Here is a 14,328-nt window from a genome sequence, read left to right as displayed (position 1 = left end):
ACAAACAAATAATACGCGTGCAGTAAATTCACCTTCCGCTCACGGATATATTGCTGATATATTTTACTTTAAGAAGAGACAAGACGAGCAAAAAATTCAGCTTTCAGTAAATGATACGCACTGAAAAATTAAAAATCAAGACCAAAATATTACAGATTTCAAAATTTGATCACGCCTTTTTTGTTATTCAGGGCGCAGTTGGTCGATGTGGGACTACCATATAAAGACTGATCCTCAATATATTTCCGACGGTTTCAAGTATGAAGTTGCTGCGGATTCATATAACCAATATAAAAGAGACGTCCGCCTACTAAAGGAGCTGGGTGTTAATGTATACAGATTTTCCATATCATGGCCCAGAATACTACCTCTCGGCACACCGGATTATGTTAACCCTGAAGGAATATCATATTACAATAACCTTATCGATGAACTTCTCGACAATGGTATAACACCAATGATAACTATTTACCACTGGGATCTGCCTCTTCGCCTAGCCGAACTTGGTGGTTGGTTGAACGAAGATATTGCAAATTGGTTAGGAGATTATGCCAGAGTAGCTTATCAAAATTTCGGAGACAGAGTAAAGACCTGGCTAACAATAAATGAGCCATTTATTCACTGTAGCCTTGGCTATGCATCTGGCAAACACGCGCCCAGAATTGTTTCTCCTGGTGAAGGCTTCTACGAATGCGGTCGCAATGTGCTTCTCGCTCATGCAAGAATGTACCACATTTATTACGATGAGTTCAAATCGCAAGGCGGCAAAGTCAGTCTGATCTTCAGCAGCGATATGGCCTTCCCTCTCACAGATTCTCGTGACGATGCGGAAGCAGTTGAAGATTATTTTGCCTTTACGGTACGTACCAAACCAAAATTAAATAGACTAATTAAATGTTCTAAAATCAGCGGTAAGATTTTTTTTTATCTTTTATTTGGGATATATGAAAACTAATAGACCTAGAATTCCACTTTTTATAACAAAAATAAAAAATTTTGTAATGCTCGAAAAAGCTAGCATCTAAAATACATAAGATAAATTTACAATACCGAAGCATACTAAGTACAAATAAAAAATAATATTTTTTAAGTATACATAAATTCAAATTCAAATTCAAATATTTTTATTCAAAATAGGATTTAAAATCACTTATTGAACGTCAAAATCTACCACCCATTCAAAAGAGACTGCCTCAAACCTGAGAAGAATGGGCGCAAGAAACTAAGCGGGATTTTTTTTTTAATATAAAATATGGATTTCAATGTAATATCGTACAATAAACATTTATAATTAAAGAGCCTGAGGGTGTTCGCTTCATTCCCAGTCCGTGGTTTCATTAAGAAAATCGTTTATGCTATAATAACCTTCCCCACACAAACGTTTTTTAACAATTCTTTTAAATTTCGTAACACATTTGTTTTGTACATTTTCTGGGATCATATTGTAGAAGCATATACATCGCCCAACAAAAGACTTACTAACTCGACCCAACCGAGTAGTAGGCACGACAAGTTTATGTTTGTTCCTCGTGTTAACATTATGAATGAACATAATATGCTGTTAAAATCAATTAACTTGTGTAGGGTTCCACATATTATTTCAAGAATAAAAATAAATTGTTTTATGTAAAAAATGCGGCAGCATAATACAAAGAATAACGAAAATAAAGATTACAATCATTTACCGTAATGAATTAGTTATCTTTATAGGATTTACAAATATTACTTACATTACAAATATAAGTCATGCACATTTAGGCTATAACTGCTTTTTAATTATATTGGTGACGTTCAAATTTAATCTGTAAGCTTTAAATTAATGAATCATATTTTTACACTCCTAGTATACAAAAAATTTGTCAACAATCTTATCTACATCTCCAATAGTCTTATTTAGCTTTAGATTCATAGTTTGGTAAGGTATAGGAAAAATAAGTTTTTTGCTTTCCTGTAAAATTTGATCGAAGTCCCTTACTGGGTTTTGATTTTCGACAGCAGAATTTTATTATACGAAGTTGGAATTCGGTAACAGGAATCTCTACTGACCAATGCCTATAATAATTGCCGTAGCAAATACACAATATATTGACGACTTTACGCCATGTGATCAAGCCGTCCCCAAAGCTCTGGAGCCCTGAACGCCATTAAATTGAAAGTTGTTTAGTAATTAAAAAATTATGTACATTTCAGCTTGGCCAGTATGCGCATCCAATCTTCTCACCACAAGGCAACTATCCTCAGCGACTCATATATAGGGTTGGTAATGCTAGTTCGGCTCAAGGTTATAAACACTCCCGCCTTAAACCCTTCACACCTGAACAGATAAACTATATCAGAGGAACTGCAGATTTTTTCGCCCTGAATAGTTACTCCAGTTATTATATATACAGAAATGATTCGTTGAAAGAACTCTTTGCAACGCCTTCATATGAAGATGATCTATACATCGGTACCTACACTGAGCCCCAGTGGACGATAGAAACTAGTCCGTGGATGTATGTAAGTAAATGAAAATAAAACCTGCACATGCACACTGCACCTTTTTGTATGCTATTTTCAAAAGCGAGAGTCGATTTTATTTTACCTCAGCTGAGAAGGTATAGTAATTGTAAAATTGATGGTTCTCTAAATTTATTTTCACATTGCATAACTGGGCGGATTCATTTAAGAAATAACTACCAGAGCCTTTGCTTCCAAGATAAATTGCGTCTACTGTGTACGTTCTCCGCGCCTGGCATGATAGCAATATGTTAGACTCACTGTGACTGCCATATTTGTGACGTTTTCGACAGTAGATGCAGCGGGCCAAGAACCAACTGAAGTAGTCTGGATAAGAGAAGTAACGATTTATAAAAAAAAAAAAAAAAAATGGTATGCGAGTTGAATGCAGAGTTCAGAAATGCGCTAGTGCTGTGACCCAATTATAATCGATAACCATAATCATGAGTGCGTCGAAAAAGGTAAACACTAAACCAGTGTTTAACTTTTACCATTTCACACTAGGATAAAATGATGAAAAAATTATTTTATTATTTTTTCATTATTTTATCTACACCCAAGCTTTAAGTCCTCTATTAAAGATTCTGAAGCAGCTTATTGCCACCATTAAAACACCCAATGTTCTAATAACCATTACATCATCCAAACGAGTGTTGTAATGTTGTACTGAATTTCATAACAAGACTCCTATGTTTTTTTTTTCGATCCCTTCATGCGCAAAGAGTTTCAACAGACAGCCACATTCTTATTGCTCAATGCGTGGTATCTGAATGAATTTCAAAAAAAGAACATTTTAGTTTACGCGCGTTCCAAACTGCCAGAACGAACGAACAGGTTATTCGAATAAAAAGAGTAGGTTATTCGAATCCCCGTCATTTTTCTTCGATATTTTTACTGTTTTGTTAACAAAAAATGAGCGATTCATTTTAAACGCTGCAAAAGAACATTATATTCGAGTGAATTTTAATTATTGCACTATACAAAATGTAAATTACCTATAAAATAAATAATTGTTTCATTAATACTTAGTTTATTTGTATATAATCAGTAATGAATGATATTAGGTTACTACTAGGACTGGTATTTTAATGTTAGCAGTAAGCTAACTGTTCCAGAATCTTTTAGAGGATTCATATTCTGGGTGTAGATAAAGACTTGTATGAAACTGTTGATTATTAGGTATTAAAACACTCATAATAATGAAATCTCAAATTTTATACTGCATTTCATTAATACGCAAGTCTAAAACATTTTACGGCATTTCTCGTGCTTATCGATGAATAAAAACTCATTTCATTTGGAACGGAACCTGATAGACTCGGATCAGTCATTATTAAAATAAATGACACGGGATCGCAACTTTGATATTAACGCGATAAAACGGTAAGCGAACGATAACTGACAAGAACGGCACAGCACTGCTGCACTTAAGGCGTGTGAGGTGCGGACAGCCGGTGGAGATGCTCGCGCTCTTTACCTCAGGCACCGACTGCATTCAACTCGCGTGATATCTGTGATGTGACAGCTCGTGATTTAACTAATTAGCTTTCGGCATACTAACTTAATCAACTTTGATATTGAATCAATTGAAATGGAACAAAAATTTTATTGAGACCGTACATAATTTATTACAGAATTTTCCTGATACATGATAAACACTACTGTTTATCATGTATCAGGAAAATTCTTCATATTAGTGATCCTATCAGGAATAATACATAAAACTGTCATCTTCCCTTCTTTGAGCGTGCCCTGTTGCTGCGTCCGCAATTATTTGCACTTATTCTGAACCATAACTATTTATGGAAAGTTCATGAAATATTTATTGATATGACCAAACAGCTCTCGTCAGCACTTTCCATCATATATGCGGTTAAAGACTCATTATTCTCCGCATCTTTACGCACCGCCGATAGATCGAGCTATGCACTTTCTGTTGGCTCCCCGACTTTCATATATTTATTTTCTTTCTAATTTTCAACAGGGATTCGCCCCAGGTTTATACAATCTTCTAGTGTACCTTAAGAAGGAGTACAATGATCCTGTTATATACATCACCGAAAATGGTTCGTCCGATAAAATGGGCTTCTACGATGAAGATAAAATAGATTATTACAGAGGCTATCTGAATGCTGTTTTGGATGCTATCGATGACGGTGTAGATGTGAGGATGTATTGTGCCTGGAGTCTAATGGATACATTTGAGTGGAATCATGGATATTTGTAAGTACCTTTATATAGAGGTCTAGACAAAATGGTACCTTTTAAGCATAATGTGAAAACTGACTTACTTAGAGTCCATTTTATGTGATAGCACTGGAGACAGCTTTTATTATTATTAGTAAATTATAACAAAATATGAATTAAATAATTTATGCATTATTACGATAACGTTTTTATTGTAAAGTCAAAAAGATACGTTTATTGAATAATTTCAGCGATCGTGCTTCACAGTTCTAAGTTAAACAATTTGATAATGCGAAAATCCAAATCCAAATGTACGTCGTATCCAAAATATTATTTAAATTTATTTATTTTGTTTATAATAGAGCATAATGTGAAGTGAAAATAATATATATATTCCTCAGATGAGTATTTTATGGCAATTTTATTAATTTAAATTTTAAATATTTATTTCAGAATTCGAATGGGCTTGTATGAACTGGATATCAATGACCCAAACAGGCTGATATTTTCTCGGAAATCAGCCTTAATTTATAAGGAAATTATAAGAAGCAGAAAAATTGATCCCGACTATAATCCAGAACTAAATGGTTTATAATATTTTAGCAAACTATTCAATTGTACCTACTTGTTGGCAAATTTTAATAAATACGATGTTAAATAATTGTTGTATTTTCTTCGCTGTCCCCTCGTTCTTCAGCGTGTTTACGTGACCTACGTAACGCTAAAAGTTTTGTATAATTTAAAAAAAAGACATGTTAAAACCAAAATTTTATGTTTATTGCTTTTCAAAATATTCTCCTTTACATTTTAAACATTTCTTCATGCGATCAAACCATTTTTTAAAACCGGAGCACCACAGATCTGAAGGCATGTTTTCTATGTGCTGATTGAACGCTATCACTGCCTCTTCGGAGTTGGTAAAAGTGAAACCTCTCATCAAATCTTTTATTTTGGGGAAAATGCAGAATTCACAGGGTGCTAGGTCGGGGCTATGTGCAAGATGGATGACGAGTTGTAATTTTTCGGAAGCTAAAAATGACTGAGTTTTGTTGGCGTGTGTGAAGAAGCGTTGTCTTGATGTAGGAGAACGCGGCTTTTTGGTCGTCTTTCGTGAACTTTTTTTAACACCCTGGGTAATCAAATCGTAGAATACCACTCGATATTAACACTCTTTTGATCATCAAGTGTAATCGTGCAGATGGGATCCGTAGCTGAGAAAAGAAATGCGATAATTTTTTACCAACGTTTCTCCCCTGCCTCACTTTTGTTGGCCTGTTCTCATTTTCAAACACCCATTCACAAGATTGCTGTTTTTTTTCGGGTTCAAAACAATAAATCCACGTTTTGTCTCCTGTGACAATGTTATAAACAGCATTCGAATGTCCGTGACAACAAAGTTCCCGAACTTTCAATTCTTCGTGTAAAATTTTCTGAATTTGGATCATACCAATCCCCAATAGTCTCACCCAATAGTCAATCCTCGAATTGTCTCATAGGTAATCCGCGGCTTTTCTTCAATTTGCCGCTTAACAGTAGCCACATTATTTTCGTTGATGGTAGTTGAAGGCCATCCTTCACGAAATTCGTTTCGTTATGTAAAGAAACCAGACCTCTCTCAAATTCAGCAAACCATCGCCTCACGGTGCTCAAGCAAAGTGCTTCTCTCCCAAAAGCATTTGAAGACGCGCGGCACAGTCTTGCGGAGAGAGAGAACTTTTAATATCATAAAAAATCATCGCTCTAAAATCTTTTCGACTTAATTCCATTTTCGTTGCGTACGTAGAACTTTGATGTGTGATAAAAACAAATGACAAATGATTTCCCGCCAATTGTTTTTTTATTACTAAGAAGTGCAAAACTTTTAGTGTGCTCCATGTACGAGTATATCACCTTTGTTAATATTTTGGAATTGAAAGACATTATAATATGTCTTTCAAATAATTAATGGTAGCTGATCAACGCTGCCCAAACATACTTCTTCAATATCCGAGGAATCAAAGGTTACGTTACAAAACGTTAGTGGGCTTTAGGAAAGTGTACGCGCTTTTTAGAAGGTACCCATGTCGTAGTCCAGGAAGCAGCACGTAAAGTTCAAACCTTACTTCTTTTTTTTTATTTGATATTCTTTATTTGGTTACTATGGCCCTATTAAAAGTCATAATAATACAGTCAGATATAATTATAATTAATGTCCAAGTTACGTCAGTTGGTGCTGGGGCTGCTGCTTCGACTGCCGAAGACAGCAAGCGTCTCAAATATGTTGGCCTCAGTGAGTCATACATCTTTGTGCCGTTTGGTGTCGAGACACTTTACCCGTGGGGCCCAGAGGCGCGGAGTATGTTCAAAATACTATCTTCGCGCCTCAATAAGGGTACTGGAAACCCAAGCGCTGGCAGCTATTTCGGTCAACGGATCAGCCTTGCTACCCAACGCGGTAATGCTGCCAGTATTCTTGGTACGCTTCCACGTAATGATAGTTTTAATTTTATGTAGTCGTAGTATTGTAAATATAGTTATAAGATTTGTTTTGTTTGAATAATAAATTTTATTATAATTAATACATAAATAACATAAAATAAATACATAAATTATCTAAATTATTGAATTTTAAATTATAATTAATAACAAAAGCTCCATAGTCCTGAGTCCCTGTGTGCAACGTGCAGTTTACAACAACGGTTTACATAAACACAGTCGAGCCGATCCGCCAGTGCAGTCAGCATGCTGTTGTTGCTCCCTCGCTCTCGTAACATCAGTGACGCGCCTCTCTTTCGCATTATTGTGTAGAAACAGTCAACAGCTTCGGCAAACATCGCTGAGGCGCCACAATAGCGAGGAAGCCTCAACACCATCCTAAACGCATTGTTGTACTGGACCCGATGGGCACTGTACGATCTTTGCGTATAGTCAGTCCACAGGCTGCAGGTATAGAATGGGGTGCAGTAGGCCCTAAAAATAGTAATCTTAACATCTGAAGAGCACCTTGCAAACCTACGGATCACCATATTAGCTCTTACCGACATCACCCTTTGTTTCCGCTCAACATCTGCGTCATCAATCAGGGAAGGTGTTAGTAAATAGCTAAGATATTTAAACAGATCAACCGTTTCTAACGGTATTCCATTTAGCCTTATAGGTGGCATTTCTGTTACTTTTCTAGGCCCTCCCTGAAAGACCATGCACTTGCTCTTTTATAACATTATAAATCAGCCCGTGTTCAGCTGCATAGCCCTCACAAGTGCTTATCAACTTTCTGAGTTCACAGACCGAAGCTCTCAGCAGAACCATGTCGTCCGCGTAGCTTATGTTATTGAAACATACGTCGTCTATGTGACAACCGACATGCTGTTTGCTGAGCGCCTCAATCATACCATTTATATAGAGATTAAAAATGGAGGGCGAGCTCAACCCCCCCTGCCTTACCCCCCCGCGTTCCAATTTTCACATTATTCAACTGGTTCCCATACCAATACGTAAAGATGTTAATAAGCTCATTAGGAATATTGGATGTTCTCATCTTTTCCCATAGGATGTCATATGAGACCAAATCGAAGGCCATGGAAAGGTCAAGGAAGCAAGCGTAAACCGATGTATTTCTACCCCTATAGTATTTGACAGCACTCTTCAAGCACAATATCGCATCAATCAATCAATCCCTGCCGAAAACCAAACTGGTTAACATGCAACTGAAAGTATCTATTTAATTGTGAATTTAGAATGCTGTCAAATACTTTAGCTATAACAGTAGCAGTAAAAATATAGACCTATAGTTGTTTATATCTGAATAATTTCCATTTTTGTTTTTCACTACAGGTACTACAATAGTCTTCATCATGTCCGTCGGTAGGTATGAGTGGGAAATACACAAGTTGTACAGCATGGCCAGCACCCTGTACATATTAGGTCTAGCGTGCTGATCATGCTCCACACTCAGCCCATCATGGCCAAGGGATTCGCCCTTGGTGATCGAATTAATTGCTTTTAATACATCCTTAGCCATAATTCTAGTATTTATACACTCCCCACTCACCCGACCTGATGTCTGGGACCAGGCTGACCTATCAATTGATTTGTGTGCTTCCAAAAACCTCTGAAATCCTTCGCGCAGTGCTTAGAAGCGAGTACGTCCATTTTTAATTGATCTTGATGTTTTTGACACCATCTTTGTCTTGACTTAAAAATTCTCCGCACATCTTTTGATATATACTTCCTACGGAAGGACCCCCCGACCACAACCATTCCTGAATGAACAATGGTCACCGTTTCAGCTTCTATAAGCTTGCCTATTTTTGTTATGTTTGGGTAAATTTTGGGATTTCCGTAAACGTGACCCTTGCCTAGGGGTATAAGCTTTGGGGGTTGCTGACCCAAGTTTGGTCTATACCCAACGTTTTGCGAGATACCGAAATTAAAATTAAATGAAGAATAAACGAGCGAAAGGCTCAACTGATGTAAAGTGATCACCGCCGCATACATTCTTTAGCAACGCCAGAGGAGTCACAGAAGCGTTGTCGGGCTTTAAGGAAGGTGTACGTGCTTTTTTTGAAGGTTCCATGTCGTATCATCCCGGAAAATCATTCATTCAATTTAAGCTCATTCCACAGCTCGGTTGTACGTGGAAGAAATTTCATTAAAAACCGCCTTGTGGAGGAACGCCGCACATTCAGAAGTTGGGGATGATATCTCTACACAATGCCAGGTGATCAACCGCTCACAGAGTACTGGATCCCCTTTTTTTTTGGATCGGATGGACAAGGGTTGAATTCCATGAGTCGGGAATAGGGATTACAGCATTGTACCTAGGTAACACTGAAAATGTTTAGAAAATGAAAAACGGCTTAATATAGAAAGTTGCAAATACTTTTATTATTTTTCGAAGTAATCTCCGTTCTTCTCTACACATCGTCGCATTCGATAGAACCACTGAGAATAGCAGTGGGCCCATTCTTCCTTAGGGGTCTCTTCTATGGCATTTTCGTACGCTTTTACCGCATCTTCAGGGCTCGTAAAGCGAATACCTCGAATTTTATCTTTAGTTCTTGGGAATTAATAAAAGTTGCAGGGCGCCAGGTCAGGACTGTATGACGGATAACTCATTATCTCGACACCTACCATAGTCAAATATTCAACAGCCCGTTTTGCGGAGAGCATTGTCGTGGTGAAGGAGGATTCTGCTTCGAGGGCGCTGCTGTCGAATTTTTCCTAGACAACAGGCAAACAGCGATTGACATACCAGTCTGCAGTAACTGTCCTTCCATCTTCTAGTCACAAATGTCGCAAAGTGACCTTTCTGACCAAAGAATGATGCAATCATCTTTTTTCCTTGACTTCTTCCTTTCTTTACCTTAGTTGGCCGATCCTCGAAAGGAAACACCCACTGAGCTGATTGTCTTTTGGTTTCGAGTTCCTCGCAATATATCCAGCTTTCATCACCTCTGACGATGTCGAAAACAGCATTTGAGTTTGAGTAGATAAGTTAAACGGTGGTGCCGTTTAACTTATCTAACATTTGGCGACACCTGTTCATGCGAAGATGTTTCTGGTCGTCGGTTAAAATATAGGGAATCCATCTGGTACAAAGCTTCCTGCCGCCTAAATGTTCGTGTAATATTTTTTGAACAAACTAGGCTTGCCCGTATCTGCTGATAGGTCACTCTCTCATCTTCGTCTATGTTATCACTAATGTTATCTTCAGTAGTCGCTGTTAATGGACGTCCCTCACGAGGATCATCATTGAGATTGCTACGTCCACGCTTAAACTCGTTAAACCAATTGTAAATAGTGGCACGAGACGGGGCTTCATTGATAAATGCTAATCGCAGCCTATAGCTTTATATCATAGCTTTGTTGTTGAGTAAGCCCACAACGAAAGTCATAATAAATCATTGACCGAAAGTTTTCTCGCGTTAGGTTCATGCAATATACTACATTAGGTTACCAAAGAGTTCTAAAATTGAAATTAAAAATTCAGTGTTACCCACGTAATTATATCATAATATTTTAAAATTATCCATTAATACGGCTTTACTCACGTTCTTGTTGGTGCCGGTACCGACTAGTTTCGGACTATTCGGAGATCCTTCATCCCTGATGAAGATACTCACCCTGGTGAGTGTGGTGGGTTCGCGATAACGTTCCACCTCTTACTGCGGACTTGAGGTCGTAGTGCGCGGCTGGACAGGGCGGGGGGCGCGGGGTGCGCCGGTGATGACGAGCATGGTATCACTGACACTGTATGACTATTAGTGTCCACGGGTGCACAGAATATACTCACAATGTCCACTACGTGATCATCGGCACTATGGGTCTTATTGCGAGACGCGTTTTGTAACACAGGTTTCCAAGTTGGTGACAGAGCCTAACCCTTGTCTCTATTAAAATTATGTCGACGGTCAATTTCTATGGCTTCTAGCAGCGTGCGAGACACAAAGTTTTTATTGCAAGCCAATACTTTCACCTTATCGAACTTAATATAATGTGACGTGTCGAAGCTTAGAGCGTGCTCTGCCACTGCCGAGGTATTGCTATCTAACTTGCGTACACTGCGTAGGTGCTCGGTGAGTTTGGTTTTTATGTTGCGTCCCGTTTCACCAATGTAGCTTTTGCCGCACTCGCATGAAATTTTGTTGACACCAGGGCTCTCCAGACGGTTCCGATCCTTAGGAGATCGTAGAAGACTACCAATCTGCTTCAGGGGGCGGAAAATTGTCCTAATTGTCTACGGCATAATAGGTGTCCAATTTTAATAATATAATATTTTTGTTTATATTTTGTATAAACTGTAATTTTTTGCAATTATTTTGTGATATTGTTCTAAAAATTTTATTTCGTAATTATTATTATTTGAGATAAAGGGTAACTTCAACCCTTGAGCTAATTGAGTCACAGATATCGGTACTACTGGTGAGGGGTAAAGGATTGGCTTATTTAATTTATTTTAGAGTCGTACTGAAATTTAAACTTTACTTCTTCTGTCACTATACTTAGGGCATTTTCAATTGTATAGCAACTCGTTTATATATATATATATATGTCCTTATCATATCTTCCCTTAGTTATAAAGGAATACGTAAAGCGCTGTATTGTTATAGACTATCATTTATATATCATCACTTGTCTTGTAAAAAGTTCGGAAGAATCGACCTCACAGGAGGATATTTCTTCACCACGATAACGCCTCATCGTACATTGCCAGGCGAACGATCGACTATTTACCTTTTTCGTTCCGGTAAACTGATCGCGTGGTATGCTTCAGATCGAAGCGATTTTGGCGCTCGCGCAGTGTTCTATCAAAGCGTATTATTTTACGTGTATTAATAGATTGCTATAATTAGGATGATTTAAGTGTATGAATCAGAAAGCTATTAAATCAAGCTATAAGACTAAATAAACCATCTTATAAACAAAATAAAGGTCAGAACTTGGTGAGAGAGTGGGGTGCCGGCACTACGGCACTATCGGTTTTGGTGTATCTGAAAAATCTAGTGCCCTGCCAATTTTGCAAGGTTGGCGACATCACGCGTGGAATGATTGGGTCATTCGCCGTATTGCCCCGTCTTGCGATTTTTGCTTATTCCGGAAAATATAAAAACAACTTCGAGGAATACGTTGCATGGACGGCAAGGCAGCTGTAGCTGCGCTTCAAAAGGCTTAAAAACTTGCTTGTTTAATCAGTTTTTTTTATTTTCTAAGAACTTTCAGTTTGACCATCGTATATATGAATAATATACGAAAAAATATTTATTTTAAAGATGGTACGTATATTTTACAAATTTTCTACAAATGATAAAGATACAATAACACATAATCACGTATTCGCTCCGAACCAATGCCTATAATTACTGGAAGAGGTTTTTTTTTAAATAAGCTACCTGAACAATTTTATAAATGTAACCTGGCAATCTATTGAAATGTTACAATTTAAGGACCGAGTATTGCATTTTTAGAGGATGCAATTTTATTTATGAAACATATGTGGGGGTTAATAGAAGCTTAACCCTTAGTTTGTGGGGTTGCAGCCCTTGTCCCCTTTTACCCCCTTGTTACCTTTTTCGCGATATCTCGGAAACTATGCATCCTACAAAAAAATCGGTAGGACATAATTTGTAGCAATTTGCTTGCTACAAATATATTCAGTAACTTTTTGCCCTTAACTTAAAATTAAAGAAGTTATAAGCAAAAAAGTGAGAATATTTCTATAACTTTTTTTTGTTTTTTGCTCTATAACATATTTAAAAAAATACCTTAGACCAATTTTGTAGTAGTTGTAAAAGACCATCTTTTAAGGAAAAATATTCTTTATATTTTTTTTATAATTTCCTTCATTTAAAACGCTGTTACAGTGCTCCAAAGTTGACCGGGTTCATCTTGCTCATAATGCTCATGAGAATCTGGTCAAAACGAAATGCTTAACTTAGTTTTATCATCTTTAGAGACCCTAGGCGCGTTTTTTTATGTGGTATTCCCAGTAGGCCTACTCTACAGACATTTTGCCGATGAGGTAATCCTCGACAGAATCATATTTCCAATCAGTTATTAGCTAGCTATTCTATTCCGTTTTTCTTCGATGGTCCAGGCTGTGGCTCAGAATGTAATTGAACGATTGTGAAGGTTTGGGGAATGACAGGAATTGAAATTGGAGTCATAGTAAATAGTTAATATAAACTTGCTTGAACCTTCGGCCAATTGTACTAGCCTTAAAAATTTATTTCAAAGTTTTAATTTGTTCAATGTATTTTGGGAACCTACTAGAATCACTTCTACAACAGCAACCTGTTTAGATAATATTTTTACAGATGTTACTATTACTAGTAAACTCATAATTAATAATCTTCAGTCCGACCATAGTGGGCAACTTATAAAAGTAAATACAAGATTGGACAATGTCAGACCAAAAAAGGTGACGATTATACCAGTTACGGGTAGCCGTCTTGAGAGGTTTAGAAATAATTTGGTAAATACGATACCATTTTTACACTGTGGTGAAACTGCTAATTTTCACTATAACTTAGTCTTCAATTCCTTCTGTGAGGAATTTGACAGGATTTTTACTCCAGTAACGGTGACAGTAAACAACAAACATAGTTTTAATGATTGGGCAACAATGGGTATCCACAAAAGTCGTAAACGCTTATATGACCTTTATTATGAGAAACATTACAATAATAGTGAAGAATTTAAAATATATGTAAAAAAATACTCCAAGCTTTTTAAAATAGTTTGTCATGAAGCGAAAACACGTTTCATTGCAGATAAAATTAAAAACAGTAATAATAAAGTAAAAGCGACTTGGAGTGTAATTAACAATGAAACTGGTAGATCGAATTGCCGTAACACCTCTATCTGTTTAAATATTAATAATCGCGTTATAAATTCGGAAATAGAAATTGCAAATGAATTTGATAAATACTTCTCCGAAATCCCGATTGTCACGACCAAATACCTTAACGCTTCGCCAAAAGCAGCATATGATATGCTTAAATTACACGTACCAGTATCTTCTACTGACTTGAAATTTAAGTATGTTACAGGTAGCGATATAATAAAAATCTTCAAATTAATTAACCTAAAAAATACAAAAGACCTATGGGGCCATTCGACTAATATTGTTAAATACATACTTGACATTATAGCACCTGAATT

At 36.9% G+C, this 14,328-nt stretch overlaps 1 protein-coding gene across 1 annotated transcript; it reads left to right on the top strand.

The window, feature by feature from the left end:
• The first annotated feature begins 381 nt into the window (after nucleotides 1-381).
• Nucleotides 382-5,347, top strand: LOC126979557 (lactase-like protein). Its single transcript, XM_050828919.1, has 4 exons — nucleotides 382-859; nucleotides 2,191-2,499; nucleotides 4,484-4,722; nucleotides 5,140-5,347. Exons 1-4 carry the CDS (start codon nucleotides 458-460, stop codon nucleotides 5,279-5,281), a joined length of 1,092 nt encoding a protein of 363 aa, XP_050684876.1. The 5' UTR covers nucleotides 382-457; the 3' UTR covers nucleotides 5,282-5,347.
• Nucleotides 5,348-14,328: the final 8,981 nt, after the last annotated feature.

Source organism: Leptidea sinapis, chromosome 3, assembly GCF_905404315.1.
Source record: "Leptidea sinapis chromosome 3, ilLepSina1.1, whole genome shotgun sequence".
Lineage (NCBI taxonomy): Eukaryota > Metazoa > Arthropoda > Insecta > Lepidoptera > Pieridae > Leptidea > Leptidea sinapis.
The sequence above is the reverse complement of the archived record's forward strand: the minus strand, read 5'-3'. Positions and strand labels throughout refer to the sequence as shown.

What these genes read in the sequence shown, in the direction of transcription:
- LOC126979557 (XM_050828919.1), top strand. Translation starts at nt 458, where the DNA reads ATGATAACTATTTACCACTGGGATCTGCCTCTTCGCCTAGCCGAACTT. An exon ending in AAACTAGTCCGTGGATGTAT is followed by an intron (nt 2,500 to 4,483) that starts GTAAGTAAATGA and finishes AATTTTCAACAG; the next exon opens with GGATTCGCCCCAGGTTTATA. An exon ending in GAGTGGAATCATGGATATTT is followed by an intron (nt 4,723 to 5,139) that starts GTAAGTACCTTT and finishes TATTTATTTCAG; the next exon opens with AATTCGAATGGGCTTGTATG.